At 38.2% G+C, this 24,643-nt stretch overlaps 1 protein-coding gene across 4 annotated transcripts in view; it reads left to right on the forward strand.

The window, feature by feature from the left end:
• Positions 1–1,201: 1,201 nt before the first annotated feature.
• The window catches only part of mmp28 (matrix metallopeptidase 28), a 37,503-nt gene continuing 14,061 nt past the window's right edge, over positions 1,202–24,643 (forward strand). For 2 of the 4 annotated variants that reach the window (XM_057838961.1, XM_057838964.1), the window contains exons 1-3: positions 1,202–1,415; positions 10,545–10,621; positions 11,687–11,886. In XM_057838961.1, the coding sequence (XP_057694944.1) occupies positions 1,305–1,415; positions 10,545–10,621; positions 11,687–11,886 (388 nt within the window). In that variant the 5' untranslated portion in view covers positions 1,202–1,304. Of the gene's footprint in view, positions 1,416–5,981; positions 6,030–6,156; positions 6,307–10,544; positions 10,622–11,686; positions 11,887–24,643 lie in introns of all 4 variants that reach the window. The other 2 variants (XM_057838963.1, XM_057838962.1) reach the window with 2 other exon arrangements.

The raw sequence follows: 24,643 nt of genomic DNA on the forward strand, positions 1-24,643 counted from the left end.
TGAACAAGTGGCTCCCGTTGATAGCGCTAGATGTACAGCTCATTTTGACGGGGGGAGACTGGCTTTCCCAATCAAACTAAATTGGATGTCTAGCACCATTAATGGCAGTGAAACGAGAATTGATAGCCTGCCATCACAATTGATCACTTTCGGCATTAGAACCTAAAGCCAAAATATCACGGTAATGCAACTACAGCTCTAAAATGTCTTGAGATACCTGGGTTAAAAAAAAAACTTTTTTCCATTGAACAGGATTTTTATTTTTCAAAACATTAGCAAACAAGAACATAAGTATAATGTTAAAATACTTTTTTTTTTTTACAAAGTACTCTAAAATTTAATGTAGTTCATTAGGTGAGCCTAAATTCACAGCTCAGCATTATTACCATCAGAACAAAACATTATTTTCCATAAAAAACATTTGTGTCTGACTCGTATTATTTTTACATTATGCACACTCACTTAAAACACAGTTGCCGGAGAAAACATGTTTTACCACTGCTAGACACACCAAAGATGCTGGAGTTAACTCTCATAGCTGGTGGCAACCGTTCAGGAGTTTCACCACCTCCAGTCATCGTGTAGCACAGCTGACTCACTGACACTGAGCAACAACTGATGGGGGAGGATTGAGCCTTACAGCTGCAAGTGAGGGATTTCTACATGCATTTTTGGCACATAAAATTGCTAATACCTTAAAGGACTGTATGACGGATTTTTTTTTTTTTTTGCAGTTTTGAAACGTTTTCATACCAAGATATACCTTAAAACCGGTATTGACATCCCAGTTTAAATGAGTTGCGTATTGAGCGCTGTCAATGGCATGTAATGAGTTGTATCCCATTGGGGTGGAGGGAATTGTTACTTGGGTTATAATGAGAGTATTTTAATAAAAATGCATTATATTAAAATATACAGTGACTAATCATTTTAAAATAATAAACGATAGCTTTTTTTTTTTTTTTTTTTAAATGACACAAAATAATAGGTCTTACAAGTGTCAACTTTTGAATAGTTATCTGTAGAGACCTAGTCCTAGTTGAGTTCATTGTGAATGGCTGGCAATGAGTAAATGCATGCAAGACTATTTTTAACCACAAAAATCCAATGTGTGATCACTGACGAGGACTTGCGTGGGACATGTTGGAATTAAAAGTATCATAATGAAGCACGTGCAGCAGGCTTGAACGGGAAGGGCGTGGGCTTCAGCCTTCAGCGACGCTGAAGCGAGAGATCAAACATTTCTCCTCATTGGGTCTGGTGAGCAGTAATGCTACGTGTGCCAACACGGTGGCCGCTCCACGATGAACCGCTGCCGGGCAGGAGGTCGAGTGAAGCCCGCCTGGATTTTTGGGCTGGCATGTTGGATGACAGTTTACGTTGTCAGCGGCTCTTCGCTTCCACTCAACCCTGAGGTACGTACACCGGTTATTTTAGAAAATATATTTAATTCAGAAATGTTGAAAAATTCTTTGGCTGTACTGTAGTTTACTTTAAACCTTTTGGAATGGTTCTGGGCCATTTCTTCATTTATAGGGTGGCATTTGTGTCCTCAGTATAAATGAAGCTGTATTTTCAAAAAAGTTTGACAAAATCTTATTTAACTTATTGTTTAGTGTATTATCAATGATCGTTTATTATAAATTCAAGGGTACAGGCTCCTTAATGATTATTTTTAAACAATTTAATTTACCTCTGGTAAAATGTTGTTATGGAATTTTGCTATGTCCCCAGTGTGTTTCATTCAAATTCAGTCTATAAACTAATATAAGTAGAAAAAAATCCAAAATAATCATGATTCTATTGTCACGAATAAACTATTAATCATTAATCATGTGTTGTTTTAAAATTAAAACATTTATTTAAAATAAATAAATAAATACATAAAAGTTTTCTGCTTGTCCCCAGTGTCACTGTCCACTCTATTAAATTGTGTTAGTGTGCCTTTAAGAAAATTCCCCATTTATTTATGACATCACTCTTCTGCGATAACATCACACCAGTGGTGGGAAATTCAACTGTGGCAAGCCCTTTTATTTATTTATTTTTTTTACCTCCTTTAAAATCAGATTTTGCAGTTTTATGAAGTACGTTTAATGTGGTTGATCATAACATGTCCACTCTGTTAAAGCTGAATATCAAATAAATGAATTGAATAAATTATAGATTTCTCATCAAGTATCCAAAAACCATGTTAGATATTATGCGAGCCAAGCTAGGCTGAGGGCCAACTTTAGCACAAAATGTCCCCTCTGTCTGTGTCCACTCTGTTACGTCCAAATGGCACGCTATTTAAAAAATTACTTGTGTGATTGTATATTGTAATACACATTTGGAGCTGTCTTTGGTCTTAATTGCCTGAACCGTCAACAACACAGGAATGAGCTGAGTTTTTTTTTTTTTTTTAACTTGTTTGTTACTCCAGAAAACATGTTCAATATCCCGGCAGGCTACTGTTCAATTACTAGCTCCTAGCTAACTGGATTAGCGGGAAGGTGTACGTATATATCATCTCACATTGGTGAAACAGTTTTGGGTTTAATCCCAAAATTATATTTGGTAAAAAAAACATTGCAACAAAATATCATACAGAGAGCAAATATGTAAGTGAAATTTGAATACATTTATTTTACTGGATTCCCAAAAAGTTAATAAAACTTGAATGCAATGACATAAAATTCAAAATTTTGTTCAGAATACAACATAGATGAAAAAGTGTAAAGTTTATACTGAGAGAATACATCCTTTTAGCAGAAAAATAATTTGATTTTAAATGCCATGGTATCAGCAAATCTAAAAAAAAAAAACTTGGAAAATGTACCAATAACATGCTGCAAAAGTCAATTGCACATAAAACGGACAGCTAAAAGATCAATTAATTACCACTAATTTTTCCATTGGCAACGCGTTTGAGTGTCTTTCAGAAGCCAACATGGGTAGATCACCAATTCCCCTAGTGTTGCACAGAAAGGTGTGTCCTAGAGAAAGCTGCCATTTGAAGTTATCATTATCTACAGTGAATAACATCATCCAAAAATTCTGAGAATTTGGAACAATTACTGTGAATAAGGGTCCCAGCCAAAAACCATAAGCCTGAATCTATGATTGAATGGTGTTGCATGAGTGCGTGTGGTATGGACAATGCCATTTTTACTACAGTGAGGCATCCCAGCTTCTTCCTACAACAGTGTGCAAATGTCATGAAGACATGTTTCCCATGTTTAGAAATGGGAAAAGCTGTCCCATTAATGTCTAATACAGTCCTCCAACTGTTCAACTTTCTTGGCTTATTTGCTGCACCTTCTGCTTTTTGAGGCGCCAAATGTTCTCTGTGTGTGAAAGATCTGGACATTTTAATACCTGGATCCTTTTCCTATGTAGCTATAATTTTGTAATTAATACTATGTGTAGTCATGTTGACAAATACAAGGTCTTGTCTGAAAGGGTCTACGTCTGGACAGGAACATACTGTATGTTGTTGTAGAACTTGAATGTACCTTTCTTCATTGGCGATGCCTTCCCAGATGTGCAAGCTGCCCATGCCACACACACTTACAGTGGGGTAAATAAGTATTTAGTCAACCACTAATTGTGCAAGTTCTCCCACTTGAAAATATTAGAGAGGCCTGTAATTGTCAACATGGGTAAACCTCAACCATGAGAGACAGAATGTGGGGGGAAAAAAACCCAGAAAATCACATTGTTTGATTTTTAAAGAATTTATTTGCAAAACATGGTGGAAAATAAGTATTTGCTCAATACCAAAAGTTCATCTCAATACTTTGTTATGTACCCTTTGTTGGGAATAACAGAGGCCAAACGTTTTCTGTAACTCTTCACAAGCTTTTCACACACTGTTGCTGGTATTTTGGCTCATTCCTCCATGCAGATCTCCTCTAGAGCAGTGATGTTTTGGGGCTGTCGTTGGGCAACACGGACTTTCAACTCCCTCCTCACCCCGTGGCGTCAAAATGATAACATGAACGGGGAGCAAAAATCCCAGAACCACACGGCGGGACCTAGTGAATGACCTACAGAGAGCTGGGACCACAGTAACAAAGGCTACTATCAGTAACACAATACGTCGCCAGGGACTCAAATCCTGCACTGCCAGACGTGTCCCCCTGCTGAAGAAAGTACACGTCCAGGCCCATTTGCGGTTCGCTAGAGAGAATTTGGATGATCCAGAAGTGGACTGGGAGAATGTGTTATGGTCAGATGAAACCAAAATAGAACTTTTGGGGTTGAAACACAGGTTCTCTTGTTTGGAGGGTTCGATTCTTCGCCCTGATGAACTCGCCTAAGTATCCTTGAGCAAGATACTGAACCCCATGTTGCTCCTGGTGCTGCGTCACCAGTAGGTGAATAGTGAGATAGTGTAAAGCGCTTTGAGCACCTTGAAAGGTGGAAAAGCGCTATATAAGTATAACACCGTTTAATTGTCAACATAAGTAAACCTCAACCATGAGAGACAGAATGTGGAGAAAAAAAAAAACAGAAAATCACTGTTTGATTTTTTATTCTTACGAAGCCACTCCTTTGTTGCCCTGGCTGTGTGTTTGGGATCATTGCCATGCTGAAAGACCCAGCCACGTCTCATCCTCAATGCCCTTGCTGATGGAAGGAGATTTTCACTCAAAATCTCTTGATTCATCGCCCCATTCATTCTTTCCTTTACACAGATCAGTCGTCCTGGTCCCTTTGCAGAAAAACAGCCCCAAAGCATGATGTTTCCACCCCCATGCTTCACAGTGGGTATGGTGCAATTCAGTGTTTTTCCTCCAAACAAGAGAACCTGTGTTTCAACCCCAAAAGTTCTATTTTGGTTTCATCTGACCATAACACATTCTCCCAGTCCACTTCTGGATCATCCAAATTCTCTCTAGCGAACCGCAAATGGGCCTGGACGTGTACTTTCTTCAGCAGGGGGACACGTCTGGCAGTGCAGGATTTGAGTCCCTGGCGACGTATTGTGTTACTGATAGTAGCCTTTGTTACTGTGGTCCCAGCTCTCTGTAGGTCATTCACTAGGTCCCGCCGTGTGGTTCTGGGATTTTTGCTCCCCGTTCATGTTATCATTTTGACGCCACGGGGTGAGGAGGGAGTTGAAAGTCCGTGTTGCCCAACGACAGCCCCAAAACATCACTGCTCTAGAGGAGATCTGCATGGAGGAATGAGCCAAAATACCAGCAACAGTGTGTGAAAAGCTTGTGAAGAGTTACAGAAAACGTTTGGCCTCTGTTATTCCCAACAAAGGGTACATAACAAAGTATTGAGATGAACTTTTGGTATTGAGCAAATACTTATTTTCCACCATGTTTTGCAAATAAATTCTTTAAAAATCAAACAATGTGATTTTCTGGGTTTTTTTCCCCCCACATTCTGTCTCTCATGGTTGAGGTTTACCCATGTTGACAATTACAGGCCTCTCTAATATTTTCAAGTGGGAGAACTTGCACAATTAGTGGTTGACTAAATACTTATTTGCCCCACTGTACGTACACTGTTGGCCAAAAGTATTGGCGCCGCTGCAATTCTGTCAGATAATGCTCAATTTCTCCCAGAAAATGGTTGCAATTACAAATGCTTTGGTAGTAAAATCTTTATTCAAGCAGTAATGTGAAGTAATTTCTTCACATGCCAAATAGGGTCACAAGTAAAGTAATTAAACATTGTCCAACAAATAAAGCATGAAAACATAATTTATATGTTGTATATTTAACAAAATAATCGCGTTTCCGAAGTTCGAGCCTGAAAGGGGACGAACCCAGAAGTGATAGGTCACACCGGGAACGCGATGGCACCTCCATACATACGGCCGCCATACAAAGCCCTTCAAACAATGATTCAAACAGCGATATAAGCGATAGATCAAGCGCAAGGGAGGAGATCCAAGTTTTTGAAGAGTTGGAGGAAGAAGAGGAGATTGGAATTTTATGTTATTAGCCAGACGCTAATCAAGATGCAAACAATGTGCCTAGACTTCCTGACATGGAATGGATACAAGACCCATCGAGATTACAACATTGGTAAGATATAGGCTGTTATTATTTTCATGATTTGAAGATCCAGGCATTTGCACATTATTTTATGTTTTTGTCTATCTGATGACATTGTTAAAAAAATGATAATCAGACTTCATGTTCATTTTGGCAGATCCAGCAGCTCTCGTGCATATAAAATAATAATATAAAAACGTTGGGGGGAAAGAAGGAGATGAGTCGTTGTTATATCTTGACCGAGTGACCCACACGGCACCTTTATTGGCTTTTACAACTTTAGTCAACGTCTTGCCAAGTGACTCTAGTAAGTAAGGCACAAACAATAACACATCTAAATGACATGCGTACACTCTTGTATAATTGTTTAGCCATTGATATTATTCAAAAACATGGTTGGCCAACCTTAGTTCACATTTCCCCTTTAATTTAGCTTGCAATGAAAAAACACAAAAGAGAATGGAAAAAAATTAATAAATCATTACCATTTTATGCAAAACTCCAAAATGGGGCGGACAAAAGTATTGGCACCCTTTAAAAAATCATGTGATGCTTCTTTAATTTGTGTTATTAACAGCACCTGTTACTTACCTGTGGCACATAACAGGTGGTAGCAATAACTAAATCACACTTTCAGCCAGTTAAATGGAGTAAAGTTGACTCAACCTCTCTCCTGTGTCCTTGTGCGTACCAAATTGAGCATGGAGAAAAGAAAGAAGACCAAAGAACTGTCTGAGGACTTGAGAAGCCAAATTGTGAGTAAGCATAGGCATTCTCAAGGTTACAAGTCCATCTCCAAAGACCTGAATGTTCCTGTGTCTACCGTGCGCAGTGTCATCAATATGTGTAAAGCCCACGGCACTGTGACTAACCTCCTTAGATTTGGAAAGAAAAGAAAAATTGAGGAGAGATTTCAACGAAAGATGTGTGGCTGGTGGATAAAGAACCTCGACTAACATCCAACCAAGTTCAAGTTGTCCTGCAGTCCGAGGGTACAACAGTGTCAACCCATACTATCTGTCGGCGTCTGAATGAAAAGGGACTCTATTGTAGGATACCCAGGAATAGCCCACTTCTGACCCAGAGACATAAAAAAACAGGCTGGAGTTTGCCAAAACTTACCTGACAAAAGCCAAAAACGTTTTGGAAGAATGTTCTCTGGTCAGATGAGAGAAAAGTAGAGCTTTTTGAGAAAAGGCATCAACATAGGGTTTACAGGAAAAAAACGAGGCCTTCAAAGAAAAGAACACGGTTCCCACAGTCAAATATGGCGAAGGTTCTCTGATGTTTTGGGGTTGCTTGCAGCCTCTGGCACTGGACTGCTTGACCGTGTGCATGGCATTATGAAGTCTGAAGACTACCAGCATAATGTAGGACACAGTGTGAGAAAGCTAGGTCTCCATCAGAGGTCATGGGTCATTCAGCAGGACAATGACCCAAAACACACTTCAAAAAGCACTAGAAAATGGTTTGAGAGAAAGCACTGGAGACTTCTAACGTGGCCAGCAATGAGTCCAGACCTCAATCCAATAGAACACGTGTGGAGAGATCTGACAATGGCAGTTTGGAGAAGGCACCCTTCAAATCTCGGAGACCTGGAGCAGCTGGCAAAAGAAGAACGGTCTAAAATTCTAGCAGAGCATTGTAAGAAACTCACTGATGGATACCGGAAGCGGTTGTTCACAGTTATTTTGTCTAAAGGTTGTGCTACCAAGTATTAGGCTGAGGGTGCCAATGCTTTTGTCTGGCCCATTTTTGGATTTTTGTGTAAAATGATAATGATTCAATTTTTTTTTTAAATTCTCTTTTGTGTTTTTTCATTGCAAGCAAAATAAATGAAGATATTACTACCAAAGCATTTGTAATTGCAATCATTTTTTTGGGAGAAATTGAGCATTACCTGACAGAATTGCAGGGTTGCCAATACTTTTGGCCAGCAGTGTAACCCCATACCATAACAGATGAAGGTATCTAAACTGAGCGCTGATAATAACTTGGGTTGTCCTGGTCGTCTTTAAATGGACAGTGGTTTCTCCAGAATTTTTCATAGGGGTGGCCAAATGGGGCCGCTTAAAATCTTGGGGAGGCACACCAAAACTAAAAGCCATCATTTCAGGTTTTTATTATCTTATTGTTGTAAACAGGCCAGTTAAATACTGTCACAGACTTCAGGACACGCCAAGTGATATACTTGGGTTTGTTGTGTTATATTTCATGTTACGTCCAATTAAACCCCCTTCAGACCTAATCATGGTGCTGAAGGACATGACGCGTTCGTGTCTCTAAATCAATAAATAAACTGGATTTAGTAGCTATTTCCACTTCTGGGAGACGATTGGACGGAACTTTACACATCGAAATCAAATCATGAGGTTTAGCTAGGTCTTTGCTGTTTTTGGCTCTTGTTTTTGGCTGAGACAAAACGCAACTTCAAAAGGCAAACGCAAGTTCTTTTTTCATTAAAAGCAATGTAACTTTAACATGAAAAATAATCAATAAAAGCATAAAATGTCCCCGACCCCGAAATATTTTACTTTGTTCTGCTATTTGAGTAGAGTAAAATCAGTGGATTTTTTTTTTTTTTTTTTTTTTTGCTGAGCAGAAAAAATGCGGGTCTAATGTGCATTGTCCATAACAGTCTAGTCAACATTTTGAGTTTGCAGCTACTACAATCTGACATTATATTGGCGAGTGGGGTGGCCAACAAATTTATAGGCGGGGCCGTGGCCACCCCTGGCAGCGCCATTGAATTCAGATGGCAAGGCGACCTAGTTTTCGATATAAAACTTTATATCGTGATTTGTCTGACAGCAGAGCAGTTTTCCACTTGCCACACTCCACTTTAAGTGACACCTGGCCTCTCGAAAACACCTGCGCTTCTGGGTTGGGAATGAAAAAAATAAAAACCTGTGCTTCTGGGTCCCGATTAGAAATGTCTTCTTTTTTGCTATGTAGGTTTCTGGAAGTATTGCTGAGTCCTTTCTGCGCTTTCCCTGACAGTAGCATTTCTATTTATGGCGCATTTTCCCTTCACCTTCCAACACATTTGTAATAGCTCAACAGAGGTGGGCAGAGTAGCCAAAAATTGACTCAAGTAGCGTTACTTCAAAATAATAAAGTTATCTATATGAACTATTATTATTATCTTGTACAATAATCTATTACATAACAACATTAAGCCAAAGAAGTACAAAAAAAAAAAATCATTGACTTCGATAGAAAAAAAATCTACAGAAAGGAAACATCATTCGTTCAAAGAGCATGCGTGCCCTCGAGTGGAGAATATTAGTTTGACTAGTTAAATAATGAATAGTTCCATCAAAGTTCCTATTATGAATAAAGTTGTCTATATGAACTGTTGTTATTATATTGTACAATACTCGATTACATAACAACATTAAGCCAGAGAAGTACAAAAGAAAATAATTGAATTCGATAGAAAAAAATCTACAGAAAGCAAACATCATTCGTTCAAAGAGCATGCGTGCCCTCGAGTGGAGAAAATTAGTTTGAATAGTTAAATAATGAATAGTTCCATCAAAGTTCCTATTATGAATAAAGTTATCTATATGAACTGTTATTATTATATTGTACAATAACCTATTACATAACAACATTAAGCCAAAAAAGTACAAAAAAATCAATGAATTCAATAGAAAAAAAATCTACAGAAAGGAAATCATTCGTTCAAAGAGCATGCGTGTCCTCGAGTGGAGAAAATTAGTTTGAATAGGTAAATAATGAATAGTTCCATCAAAGTTCCTAATCTGAAATTAAAAGGATCATATCTCAGGTTTTCCGTGGTCAATCGGTGGCAAACAAAAACTGGAAGGGAGGTTAAATTCCACGCTTTCCAGTCATGTTGAGGGCAGCACTCTATGTCAAATACTTCATTTTTCACAGTGCATTAAAGACACCACATGGTTGAACCGGCTGGCATGAGCATAAACCTGCAAGCTTGAGTCTGATTGGTATAATGGAGTCATGTGATTATTGTTGCAACGTCTCATTGGTGAAGCTGGTAGAGCTACTGTTGGCATCACTGGCAAAAAAAATTCAAAAAGTAAAATCTAATACGTAGAATAAAAAGGAAAAATTTAACTACTAGTGTAGCCCAAATTATCGGAGAAGGAGTTTCTTCTTCACGATTATACTCAAGCAAAAAGTATGGCTTTGTAAAACTACTCTTAGAAGTACTTTTTTCTCAAAAAGTGACTACTACCCACATCTGTAACTAAGCTTGTGCTTGTGTCTGAGTAAGTTTTAACAAATCACGTCAAACCCATCATCTATCAACAAGTTACTACTTAGATTGTTTATGTATGCATGCTTTCATACTTGATCCATTAAGTCATCATGAAGTGTAGGGGTTCTGATGGGTGGTCTGGCTCAACACCATAAAACTGATTACATTATCTATAAGAATGATGCACGACTCATACTGGAGAATTTGTTCATTCTTGCTTTGTTAGTGTAAAAGTGAAATGTAATTGGAAGCAGTTAAAAGTAAATAACAACATTAATCTTTATTAATATCAATTGCAGGTGTTTTTGGAAAAATATGGGTACTTACATGACGACAACTTCATCCACAATGCTGCTGAGATGCAGTCAGCAATCCGGTAAGTCCCTTTTCTAATAGCCGTACAATCATGATGTTAGTTGACAGATTTATTTTCGGTGATGAGAGCTAGATGGTACCCTTTGGTAATTAGTGGGGAGGTTCGTTGTAGTACAAGCCCCCAAGGGTCTGTAAAACCACACCTTTAGTTATTGCAAGCCTCCTCTGAACCTTTCCTGAACCATCCAGGAATTTCAAGAACCTTGCCTTCTAGCCTGCACGCTTGACACAGTAGAGTAATGGAAAAAGATTGAACATGCTTACTAGTATGCTAAGGCAGGGATGCCAAATGCATCCTTATTGTGGGCCACATTATTGATATGGTTTCATTCGGAGGTCCATTATTTCTGCCATCAAGGGCTATGACAATGAAACGACGAATTGACAACTAATGGATTATTGGCAAATGAATTGACAAATACAGTCATTTGATTGTGGATTAATGTTCATTCGCCCCTTCTAGTCAAAATGAATTGGATGTCTAGAGCCTTCAATAGAGGCCATTGAATTAAAGTACCACGAAGGAACTTTTCAACCAACGCGCAATTTATGTAAAGATGGCAGCGCAACAAGAGACAAAAAGTTTTGTCTGAGGAGGAAAAAAAGATAGGCTACCAGGATATACAGAATAAACATTGGCCCAGATTTCATTCGCTTGCGGGACCCCCCCAGCATGCCAAAATGTTATTGTTTAGCCACAACTGAATTCATTACCTTATAACTATTTATCCTTCACACAGCCACTGGAAACAGAAATTTTTAGTCCATCTACAGGCGACCGGGAGATTGATTTTTGATTGATTGGTGATTTTATGACACTGGTGTGTGCTGGTCCTCATGGGAAACGCAGTCTTCGTTAAGGCAAAACACGTTTTTTTCCACAGGTGTCGCTAAAATCGACCAAAACTGAAAAGTTACATAGTGTTGCTTTAAATGTGTATCCTGTAAAGGTTTAGAAAAAAAATAATCATAATTTGTGCGCGAAAGGGCTACTTTTTTCATAAATGACATATCAAAAATGTGTGTGAGTAATTCAAGATTTTGCAAACATTTGTCCCCTCCTCAGGGAGTTCCAGTGGTTGTCTCGCCTACCCATGACAGGTGAATTAGACAGTGCCACCCTGAAGCAAATGGCTGAGCCACGCTGTGGCGTGTCAGACAAGGGCAGCCAGCAGGTGTGGGCCCAGAGAGTAAACATCATCTTCACTCCGAAGAAATCCGCTGCAGCATCGGCATGGCCCCGTAGGAAACGCTCTGCAGGCCAAGGTAAGGTGTGTACTTTCAAACATGTTGTAGACACAGGTAGGCCATCCTTTTCCTCTTCAGGAACCACTTAAATTTTCTCCTGAATGTTTTTTGCAAGGCCTTCAACAGTGGTGTCACTAGACTTATTTAAAGTCCAAATGTGAAGTAATTTCATAAAATGCCAAATAGGGTCACAATTAAAGTAATTAAACATTGTCTAACAAATAAAGCATGAAAAAATAATTTATATGTTGTATATTTGAAAAAAATAATCGCGTTTCCGAAGTTCGAGCCTGAAAGGGGACGAACCCAGAAGTGATACATCACACCGGGAACGCGATGGCACCTCCATACATACAGCCGCCATACAAAGCCCTTCAAACAATGATTCAAACAGCGATATAAGCGACAGATCGAGCGCAAGTGAGGAGATCCAAGTTTTTGAAGAGTTGGAGGAAGAGGACGAGGTTGGAATTTTATGTTGGACCGTACATGTATTAGCCAGACGCTAATCAGGATGCAAACAATGTGCCCAGACTACCTGACAGGGAATGGAGACAAGACCCATCGAGATTACAAGATTGGTAAGATATAGGCTGTTATTATTTTTATGATTTGAAGCATGTCCCGTAAATAAACCATCTACTATTGCCTGGGATAAAAGAAAAGTTTTGACGAATCCCCGATCATGTTGTGGAATGAACGGTGGAGGCTAGCAACGTTAGCTTTTGTTTGCCTGACGTGTTCCGGCGAACACTTCCGCTTTCGGACCCTCTGACGGGGGCGGGGGTGTTCGCTGAGGCATGTCAAGTGGATAAACCACCTACGATTGCCTGGGATAAAAGAAAAGTTTTGACAAATCCCCGATCGTGTTGTGGAATGAACGGTGGAGGCCAGCGACGTTAGCTTTTGTTTGCCTGACGTGAACCTGAACTCTTTCACCTTCGGACCCTCTGACGGGGGCGGGGGTGTTCGCCGAGGCATGTCAGGTGGATAAACCACCTACTATTGCCTGGGATAAAAGAAAAGTTTTGACGAATTTATAAGTGTACGCAAAATGAACTCAATACAACTATGATCGGGGATTGCCACGAGTTTGCTTCTGCTGTTTATTCCACAACACGATCGGGGTTTTGCCTCGAGTTACCTTTCGGCTAGCGTTGCTACCTTCTGCTGTTCATTCCACAACAGTTGGCAGCTCTGCTTTGACAAAGTTATCAGTCATCTATCCAAAAATCACACATTTTTGCAAATCATTGATCATAAGCATACCAGTTAAGGTAGCCGGCATCTTCGAAGTCATTGTAGCAGAGAGCACTACTCGATGATGGCGTGAAATTCATTCGTTTCGTGCGAACGAAAGGTGTCCATTTACATGCCCAGCTATCCTTTGGCCACTCATACAACTTTTCTTTAAATTGAAAACAATACATCGCCACACACCGCCGTGGCATCTTACCGAGATGCAATGCAACAATACTGTTCTATGGCGGACTTCCCTCGCAGTTCTCGGTGTGACGTCATTTCCGAAGATTTCCGAAGATTGTCGAAGATTGTCGAAGAAAAGCATTTTCGTTGTCAAGGGCGTTGCTATGGGTTAAACAAAGAATCTGGAAGGGTTGCGTGAAAAAAAATAACGAAAATATGCTTTTAATTGTTTAGCCATTGATATTATTCAAAAACATGGTTGGCCAACCTTACTTCACATTTGATCTTTAAGGGGGCTTCACCCCTCTAAAATATTTTTAGCCTCCATAAATAATTAATAGAAATGTATTCCTTTTTCTTTTTTTTTTTTTTTTATAACAAAATACGGTATCTCTGACAAATTTCATCTAATGGGGCAAGAATATGGCTTAATTCACACATGGTATCGTTTTTTGTATTTTGCATAACAGGCCTACTGTATATGTGCTTAATGATTCAGAGAAAAATTGTTAAATAGTGTCAGCCTTTTGTTGTTGTTGTTGGTAATATTATAAAAAAATGGCATGTATTTGCATTAAAATCTACCGGTGGCTTAAAAGAGTTGAGTATCTCAGCTAAATCTGTGTGAAAGTTATTTCCCATTTCTTCTTTGTTATTTGAGATTTTGGGGGGCATTGCTCAATGCTTACTACATTGATTACCATCCTTTGCTCCTCGAGGGGGCTGAGCTTCCCCTGTCCTCAGAACCTAGTGACGCCCCTGGCCTTTAGGGGAGTATCCTAATTTTCTGCTTCAAACAACTGTAAAAGTATTTATGGCTGAAAGGTCAGTGCAATTTCACATGCTGTGTTTAACAGCACTTAAGAACAGCCCTTAAATGACAAATTTCTTGCAGACGATCAAATTCTCTGCTGCTCTTTTAGAGTGTTCCCCTACTTTTATAAGAGAATGCATGTTTTGTTCGCAATATTAGAACTTCTTTCCTTACTCCCCTGCTAGAAAATCCAACATACTTTCGTTTCGGTACCAGCAAAACCAGTACTAAAACACAACAAATCCATCCAGGTTCTTTTTGTGTTTGTTGTCTTTTGGCACTGTTCTTGCTGGTTCCGAAACCAGCATATGCTGTATTTCTTAAAAGGGTCCGCAGGCCGGACTGGTCAGCGTAGAAGTTAAAGGAGCGATATTTAAGATTAAGATTTAAGACATCAATTATTCATTAAATTGCCCTAATATTTTAATAAACGTTATAGAAACATGCTATTTTGAAATACTTGAGTTCTCAATAGTTAAGATGAGTTTTTCCCATTTTTAAAATCGATACTGAGCCCGTTTTAGTCATTGTTTTGATTCTTTGTTTAGTTCCGCTCTCCACCAATCAGACAATTACGAGATAAGTTCTTCGTCGAGGTTGCCACAGCTCTGTAGGCTTCGTAAACTAAGGTTGCAGAAATAAGACAAGGATATGCATATACTGTACGTCATGCACTTGTAGAGGTGGGTAGAGTAGCCAAAAATTTTACTCAAGTAGGAGTAGCGTTACTTCTAAATAATATTACCCAAATAAAAGTGGTCACCCAAAAATTTACTGAAGTACAAGTAAAAAAGTACTCTTTGAAAAGAATACGCAAGTAATGAGTAACATTGTGAGTAACAGCACAACTTCATCTATATGAAATGTTATTATTATCCTGACATATAAAGCCCACTGATCCCCAACCTTTTTTGCACTATGGACCGGTGTGATATGGGCCTTTTTTTTTCACGGACCTGCAATGTGTGACAGAAAATTACAGTAAATAAAAAAATAACACGACGGGGCTAAAAATTAACGTTAACTGCAGGGAAAATGTAACCATACGCTGAATCAACCTTTTTTAATAGCGGCCTCACCTAAACCTTGACAGCAAATATCCTTGTTCGCAGGCATAATGACTTGTTCTTCGCCCGCAGCACACAGCCAACAGCAGCTAACGTTATTTTTTACATTGACTGACACTAGGCTGCCATAGGTGTGCAAACACCCCAGTAATGGCGGCCAACCACTAGAGGGCGACGTACTCAGATCTCTACTCAGATTATTCAAGAGGCACAGGCCAGATTGTGGTCGTTAACAAATCTTTTATTACTTCTCTGCGGCCCAGTAGCAAATAAGCCACGGACTGGTACCGGTGCCCTGCCCGATGGTTGAGGATTCCTGCTAAATTGCGGAGCCTATTACATGGCTGAATTCTGCCAAAAATATGACACAAAAATAATCCAATTTAGACCAGAACATCACAATACATTACTCGTCCATATAGCATAAGTGTCCTCTAGTGGAGAAAAAACACCTATGAATGGTATAATTGAGTAATATGTTAAGCGGTATAAATATAACGACTCTAGTTTAGTCTAAAGTAGCGATGTAAGAGTAGTGTTTCTCCTTCACAAATCTACTCATGTAAAGGTAAAAAGTATTGTGTGGTAAGACTACTCTAAGAAGTACATTTTTCTCAAAACGTTACTCAAGTAAATATAACGGAGTAAATGTAACGCTTTACTACCCACCTCTGTGCAGTTGTACTACAAGTACGTATACTTCTACTACAAGACGTACGTAATTTTACTCAACTATGGTTACTTTTCTACAAGTACATTGAGTTGCACCACAAATACGTGCACTTGCGTGTACTTGCACCACAAGTATGTGTACTTGCTTGTACTTGCACCTCAAGTATGTGTGCTTGTACTAAAGCTACGCATGCAATTTCTCCAGAAATGACATTTTCTAGTTTTTAGTCTCCATTGCGAACACTTATCTGGCAGCCCAAAGGGAAATGGGATGTTGTGCGCTTTAATATTCTGATCATTGCTGCAGTAACATTTTTGGCTAACAGTCTTGCATATTGCTCCTTCAATAAAATCGGGGCCGTGCCTGAATAATTTGTACCATAGGAAAGATAGTGTCTGCCCTCCTAGTCACAAAATAGCAAGATAATTAAGTGTTTAGCACCCCATTACTAACCTGACACGCTAGACCAGTGGGTTTTAACCTGGATTGGATCGAACCCTAGGGGTTCGGTGAGTAAGTCTAAGGCAAACATGTCCTCAAGGGTCGCTGTGGGTCCTGGTTTTTGTTCCTACCAACCGAGCACACAGTTTAACCAATGAAGTTTGTGCTAAAACAAGCAGCACCTGACTGCAATCAACTGATTACACTTGTGAGACACCAGATTGGTGAAAAGATGTCGTCTTGTTCGGTAGGAATGAAATCCAGCAACCACTGCGGCCCTATGTGGAATAGTTTGGACACCACTGGTCTAAGGGGTTCGGCAAAAGGCCCTATTGTCGTACACTGACTAAATCTAAGCAAAGTGGTGTGTTAGATTAGTTTTTTTTTAATTGGCTTGTCCCCAATTTACATGCTTTATTCCATTTCTTTCAACTGCTTGTCCTCTATCTGATGGAAGGAGAAACTATTTTGCTCAGTGGAAGGTGATGAGCATCGTGGACTCAAATTTTGACCTGTTTTGACATGCTGTCAAAATGAGAAGTTGAACGGGAATACGCTTAGGTATTAGGTGAGCTATATTGGGGTTTTTTTTTGTGTGTTTTTTTTTTAAATGATCTAATTCCGAAGGGTTCCGTGAATGCATATGTGAAACTTCTGGAGTTCCGTACCGTTAGCAAGGTTAAGAACCACTGCGCTAGATGGACTGTTCTATATATCCACTATGGACATCAGTGGTGGATTAAGTACTTACTTTTTTAACTTAAATATAAGTATAGATACAGGTGCAAAAAATACTTAAGTAAAAGTGCAAGTACCTAAGAAAACAATTCTCCAAGTAAATATACAAAAGTACTTGGTTACTTAAGCACAAAAGCACTTGCTTTAAAATTTACCAAAAAAATGAAAAATATTTTCTAATGATGAAAAACTGTAATATGCGCATATATTACATACATTTTTTTAAGTAATAAAATTTACTGTGCTGTCAACAGAAGCTTAATAAGCTAAAACACCCAAAAACTTAGCTAAATAATGGATGGCAAGCAACTATTAGGTGCATACTGCCACTTACAGTACAAGAGTGTGGTGGTTTTTAAATGGTCAATATCCTGTTCACCTGCCTAATCTTGCTTGTACTCGTGCTGCTGCCTCTAGTGCTCGGTTACGGTATAGTTGCACTGGACTTATCCATTGAGCCGGAGGCATGAAAACAAAACTATCAATTCACAAAAAGAAAAAAACAAAAACAAAAGTAATATGTAACACACGTGACAATTTGAAAAGTAGTGGAGTAAAAAGTACAGATACCTGCTGTAAAATGTAGTAAACCAAAAGTAAAAAATACCACTTCATATTTGTACTCAAGTAAAGTTAAGATGCACAAAAATGTACTTAAGTACAGCAATGAAGTACTTTTACTTCATTATTTTCCACCACTGATGGACATATTTCACAAGTCCATCTGGGTTAAATCCATTTTTGACCATTTTCATGAGAGGAACCCTCCAAAAATATATACACTGCAAAATATAATTCAATATAATAACAATATACTGTATACGTATTTTAATAATTATATATATATATTTTAATGGAGAATGCTCAGAACTACTTTCCTTACTTCGCCGACATGTAGAAACAACTTCTATGGAAGCTTCTCATTTTCCATTTTAAAAAATCGGGGGTACCCGGAGCTCCTCTGTTAGCAATCAGAATTTTTTTTTTTTTCCAACTTGTTTTTTATTCAGTTTTACAAAACCCCACACACTTACACCCAGTGTCTTGAAATGTCAAACAACAAACCAAGGTAGGACACACCAAAAAAAACAAAAACAAAAACACACACATGCATAAATAAATAAAATATGAAATAACACTAATCTACAGAATCAAGGCCCGGCCTTCAATCTCTCCTCAATAATCCAGTTTGAGCCCACATGTCAAAGTTCTTGTTTATCATTTGAAATTGGCGTCCTCTTTTTTTATTTCTAAAGTCTATCCATTTCTTCCATTTGTCTTCAAATTGATTTTCTTGTAAACTTAATCTAAACGTAATTCTTTCTATTTCACATAGCTCTTCCACGATACACATCCACTATTCCTCAGTTGGCTGGTCAACTTTATACCACAGTCTCATGATTACTTTTTTACTTGCCGTCAACATCACCATGACAAGGTACTCATCCTCCTTCTTAATCATTTCCCAGATTAGGTTCCCCAAGTAAAACACGTCAAATGTTTTCGGAATCCCATATCCTATTATGTTCCTCAAATCCTTCCAAATCATATCCCAATATTTTTTTATATTTTGGTACGACCAGAATATATGCAAGTGTCCACATCCTTATATCCACATGCTCTCCAGCATGGTTGTTGATTAGATATAGTTTCTTTCCTTTGCAAAGGACTTATAAAGACAAGGTTTGTACAATGTTTTTCCAACTAAATTCTCTCCAAACCTTGGAGCTAGTGGATGTGCTCTGTGTCTCACACATCTTTGACCATTCTTCCTCGGTTATTTGTGCCTTGAGTTCTTTCTCCCGTTTTCCTTTTATATACAGAGATGTGTGCTTCTGCCATGACATGAGTGCTTTATAAAGTTCAGAAATAACTTTACATTTCTTCCCATCATAAGCCTTTTTGAACACCTTAATGATCTCATTGTCAATTACACCCTTGACCTCTTTGTCATAATAGTCTTTTAATTGTATATATCTATAATGGTCCTCCTCCTCCAGTCCAAATTTCTGCCTCAATTTTTCAAAACTCTGCAGCTTGCCTCCTTCCAACCCCTTTACTTATTGCTGTAATGCCTCTTTTCGCCCACCTCCTAAACCCTTTATCATTTAATCCTGGTGTAAAACCTTCATCAAATGCAAACCAACTTAGAATTTTTGTTTCCCTCTCCAGATCGTACCTTTCCACCACAGTTTTCCATATATCCATTGTATTCTTAGTAATCTCCCCCAGTTGGTTATGCAGTTTTTTAATCCATTCCTTATGGGCTATTAAATTTCGCATCTCAATATCTATTTTTCCCAATTCTATATCTTTCCATTTTGCAGAATAACCTTCCTTGCACCAATAAAACATAGGCTTGATTTCTGCTGCAAAGAAGTATTCTTGCAGGCTTGGCAAAGCCAATCCGCCTTTCTCTTTTGGCAGCTGCAGGGTCTTGAACCTTATTCTTGGTCTTTTCACCTTCCAAATAAACCGTGAGATCCATTTGTCCCATTCTACAAATTGTTTTTTTGGAACCTTCACTGGCAGAGACTGGAACAAATACAATAATCTTGGCAAAACATTCATCCTGACCAATCAGAAATATTTTTATCCATCATATTATCTTTAAAGAATCACAGCGGGTGTTTGTATGTGCTGGCGGAGTGATTTCACGGCACGAAAGACAGTAGTTCCAAAAGGAGAACGTCCTTGCTGCAATTATGTGTGAAGCCATCACATTCCTCTGTGACACACAAATAAAGTTGGGTAATGTTCCGGGAATGCAGTGACGGCAGAAGCGTGCTGCTGCCTCTTCATGTAACATGTTCCATCTGGCAAGAACATCCTCTTCCAATTCCATTTCTCTTCCAATATCCCCGTGACATTTTAGAAAAACATTCTCATTTTAAATACTGTAATGTTTCTTAAATATTTAATCGTCTGACCTGAATGTACAGTAACACTGAAAATGCACAAGACAAGTTGGCGTTGCACTTTCAGTTGCAATGGTTTCACCCCATGCGAAAACCTCCGCCACTGCTTCCGAGAAAGTAGAAAACAAACCTCGACTTGTGTGTAGTGCTGGACATTCCCACTAATATTTACAAAGCTTGACATTCCATAGATAAGTGCTGTGAGAGTGATGGATGGATGTGTGCGTGAGGCTGTAGTTTTCACAGGTGCATTGAACTCAGCACCTATAACCTCTGACTTATCTATTGCACACCAACTTAGGGGAATTTTAACACCATTTGGCCAGAATTTAGATAGAATTGGTAGAAAGTATATTTGGAAGACTTGCCAACAAGTCAATTAAACAGTGTTACAGTTCAAAATTGATTTTTCTGCAAATTGAGGACAACAAAGAGCCTTTGTATCACCCTTTAAATTAATGCAGCTCTATATTTTAACCCCAGAAAATCATTGTGAATGTTGATATACAGCACTTTTAATGAAGGAAAGAACTCCAATGGTGTCATAATTATCATTTGATTTTTGATAAATTATTTTTCATTCATTTAACGTGCACGAATTATGAGTTTTTATAAATTCTTAAATATTTTATTATTACTTTCATATAGGACTGGGGGTCTCAAACCCAATTAACTTTATAGACTTATATAGACTTAATACAGTGGAATGAAAAGGTATCTGAACCTTTTGGAATTTCTCACATTTCTGCATAAAATCCCGTTAAATGTGATCTGATCTTTGTCAAAATCACACAGATGTAAAAACACTGTCTGCTCTAACTAAAACCAATCAAACATTTATAGGTTTTCATATTTTAATGAGGTAGATGTAAAAACACTGTCTGCTCTAACTAAAACCAATCAAACATTTATAGGTTTTCATATTTTAATGAGGGTAGCATGCAAACAATGAGAGAAGGGGGGGAAATAAATCAGTGAACCCTCAGCCTAAGGAGACTAAAAGAGCAATTGAAGCCAACTTTTACCAAACAATTTAAGTCAGGTGTGTGCCCAATCACTGATGAGTGGTTTAAAGCTGCCCTGCCCACTATAAAACACACACCTGGTAAGAATTGTCCTGATGAGAAGCATTGTCTGATGTGCATCATGGCTCGGTCAAAATAGCTGTCTGAAGACCTGCGATCAAGGATTGTTGATTTGAATAAAGTTGGGAAAGGATACAAAACCATCTGTAAAAGTCTGGATGTTCATCAATCAACAGTCAGAGAAGTTGTCTACAAAAGGAGAGCGTTTGGCACTGTTGCTTCTCTCCCAAGGAGTGACCGTTCACCAAAGATGATGCCAAGAGTTCAGCGCAGAATACTCAGAGTGGTAAAAAAGAGCCCTAGAGTGTCTGCTAAAGACTTACAGAAATCACTGGCACAGTCCAATATCTCTGTGCACACATCAACTATACATAAAACTATGGCCAAGAATGGTGCTCATGGGAGGACTCCACGGAGGAAGCCACTGGTGTCTAAAAAAACATTTTTGCTCGTTTAATGTTCATAAAAAGGCACTTGGATACTCCACAGAAGTTTTGGCAAAATATTTTGTGGACTGAACCAAAGTTGAATTGTTTGGGAGTAACACACAACGTCATGTGTGGGGGGAAAAATGGAACACCTCACCAACATATACTGTATACCGTGATGCATGGTGCAAGGAGCATCGGGATTTGGGGCTGTTTAGCTCTCATGACCTGGACAACTTGCAATTATTAATGGAAGAATGAATTCAAAAGTTTATCTGGATTTTCGCAGGAAAGCCTGAGGCCGTCTGTCAGACTGTTGAAGCTGATAAAAGGATGAATGCTGCAACAAGACCAATGATCCAAAACACTGATAGATGTGCCATACTTATCTGCAGCTACAGGAAGCGTCTTGTTGAAATTATTGCTGCCAGAGAGGGTGGGGGGATGGGCACAAAATATTAAATATGATGGTTCACTTACTTATTTTCCCCTTTTTGTCTTTGTTTGCATGCTATCCTCATTAAAATATGAAAACCTGTAAATGTTTGGGTGGTTTAAGTCAAAGCAGACATTGTTTTTCCATCTGTGTGATTTTTACAAAGATCAGATCACATTTGATGGAATTAATAAATACATTTTTTTTAAAGGACGAAAAAGGTAAATATTTTCATATATTCATTTTAGCCCCCCCCCCCCCCCCCCCAATTAAATCCATATCAAATGATGGAATGGAAAAACCTTTCCTATTTATAGATTAAAAAATAGTTTTTTATTCACAAAACAAGTTTCAAATGAGAAATAAAAATGAAAAAAAAAACTAAATATTCATTTTATATATATATATATATATATATACATATATTGTTTTAGAATTAAGAAAAAAAAGGCAGTAAATACTCGTTTGGGGACTTGGGTTGGCAGTGATAATGGCCCCAAATAAAATGTGGTCTGCGACAAAGATAAATTTGACAGCTTTAAACTCTCTGCAGACCTCAACATGTCAAATGGCAAGTTCTTGTAGTCAACACCATTTTGGCTGTCAAGCTTGTACACAAGCTATAATTCCTGTTATCTGCTCATCTGACTCACTCCTCCTAATGCCTAAGATACCAACAGCCCCACTAAACTGGGCATCATTGAAATTACTTCCATAAGGGAAGTTGTGGAATGTCTTGTGTATCTGACTTCCTGGCCTCTCAGCTGCCCACAGGGACCCTTTTACTATAGAGCAGTGGGAGAGAAGGCGCCTGTACTGAAATTATACTGTACAATACCTTATTCTTGAGAAAAAAGCTCAAAAAGAACAACAACGACTCGGCTCCCTCTACTGGCTATATTACAAAATAGTAAGCAGCGGTGGAATATAACGAACTTTGTTACTGTTCTTAAGTACATTTTTGTGTACAAATATGAAGTGTTACTTTTTACTTCACCTCATTTTACAGTAATAGCACATATCTGTACTTCTTACTTTACTACTTTTCAAATTGTCACCTGTGTTACACGTTACTTTTGTTTGTTTTCTTTTTTTCCCTCATTGTAAATTGATAGTTTTGTTTTCATGCCTCCGACGCAATCTGTAAGTCCAGTGCAATTATACCGTAACCGAGCACTGGAGGCAGCAACACGAGCACTAGCAAGATTAGGCAGGTGAACAAGATATTGATTAATAAAAACCACCCCACTCTTGTACAGTAGGTGGCTATATGCACCTGATAGTTGCTTGCAGTCCGCCATTAAGCTATTGCAGTCCGCCATTAAGCTATTTTTTGGAGTTTTTGAGCTTGTTAAGCTCCTGTTTACAGTGCACCCAATTTTATTGCTTGTTTTTCCCATTCTGCACAGTTTAAAATAAAACTCAGCAGTCAATGACTTTTCTGGTTCTTTCTTTGAATATTGACTTTTTGAATATTGAATTATTAAAGTATTCAGTGGGGCACCACAAGTCCACGACCGCATATATCAGTCTCGGTTTGATATCGGTATCAGATTTTTGGAGTTGGACAATATCAGGGTATCAGTTATTGTTTAAAAAGTCATTAACGGACAACTTTACTTAGAATTTGTGTGTGTGAAACTATTTTGCAATATTTAAATTACTTTAAAGTGGCATTAAAAAGAATTGTACGAGATTTGCTGATACCTGTAGCAACCCTGAATGACCTGGGCATTTTGGATCATGTAAATATTGATGCTTACAAGACACAAAATGTCATATGCGGGCAGGTTTCTATATTAATGTTATTTTATTATTAATCATCATTTTATTTTTCATACTATTTGTTTTCTATATGTATAAAAACAATTATAAAATAAAAAATGTTAAGTAAAACACAATTAGTACAATTAAAGTGAATAATAAAATACGCAGTTTTTTTTTTTTTTTTTTTTCTACCGTATTGGCCCGAATATAAGACGATGTTTTTTGCATTAAAATAACACTGAAAAAGAGGGGGTCGTCTTATATTAGCGGTCTAGACATTATACCCATTCACGACGCTAGATGGCGCCAGATATCATTGAAGCGATGTTCTGTCATGACAGATCTCAGCTACTCTCCCCATTTACAACGCTAGATGGAGCCAGATATCATTGAAGCGATGTTCTGTCATGACAGATCTCAGCTACTCTTTTTAGTTTAACCAGTTTGCATTATTTTATTGCAATTTTTTTCCTTATTCAGATTTGTTTCAAGACTACAGTTACAGTTAGACTTCACTTTGATGTTTAATGCAGTTATTGCAGTTTTGTTGTTTTATCACAATACATTGGTTTATTTACATTTCAAAAACCAGAAGCCATTCATTTACGAATGTGATTGCACTTTAGTTTACATATTTAAATGTTCAGATATTAAGATTTGAATGAGGCAAAATAACATGCTTTTGCTCTCAAATATATTGTTATAATCATTTGTTTCGGATGTACTGTAATTATTGTCTGTATGAAAATGAATTTGGTGTTCAAAAAGTCTTTTTCCAAACTTGAGTTTTGAAAAAGAGGGGGTCGTCTTATAATCAGGGCCGTCTTATATTCGGGCCAATACGGTATTTAATTTATTGCCTGCCATTGACAATGACAGACGTCCAGTTCATTTAAACTTGGAGAATTGACCATGAATTCTCATGTGGTCAGTGCCATTGACTACACTAGATGTCTGATCCATTTTGAAAAATGATGGCTGCC

The sequence above is a fragment of the Corythoichthys intestinalis genome, chromosome 6 (assembly GCF_030265065.1).
Source record: "Corythoichthys intestinalis isolate RoL2023-P3 chromosome 6, ASM3026506v1, whole genome shotgun sequence".
In the NCBI taxonomy this organism is placed as follows: domain Eukaryota; kingdom Metazoa; phylum Chordata; class Actinopteri; order Syngnathiformes; family Syngnathidae; genus Corythoichthys; species Corythoichthys intestinalis.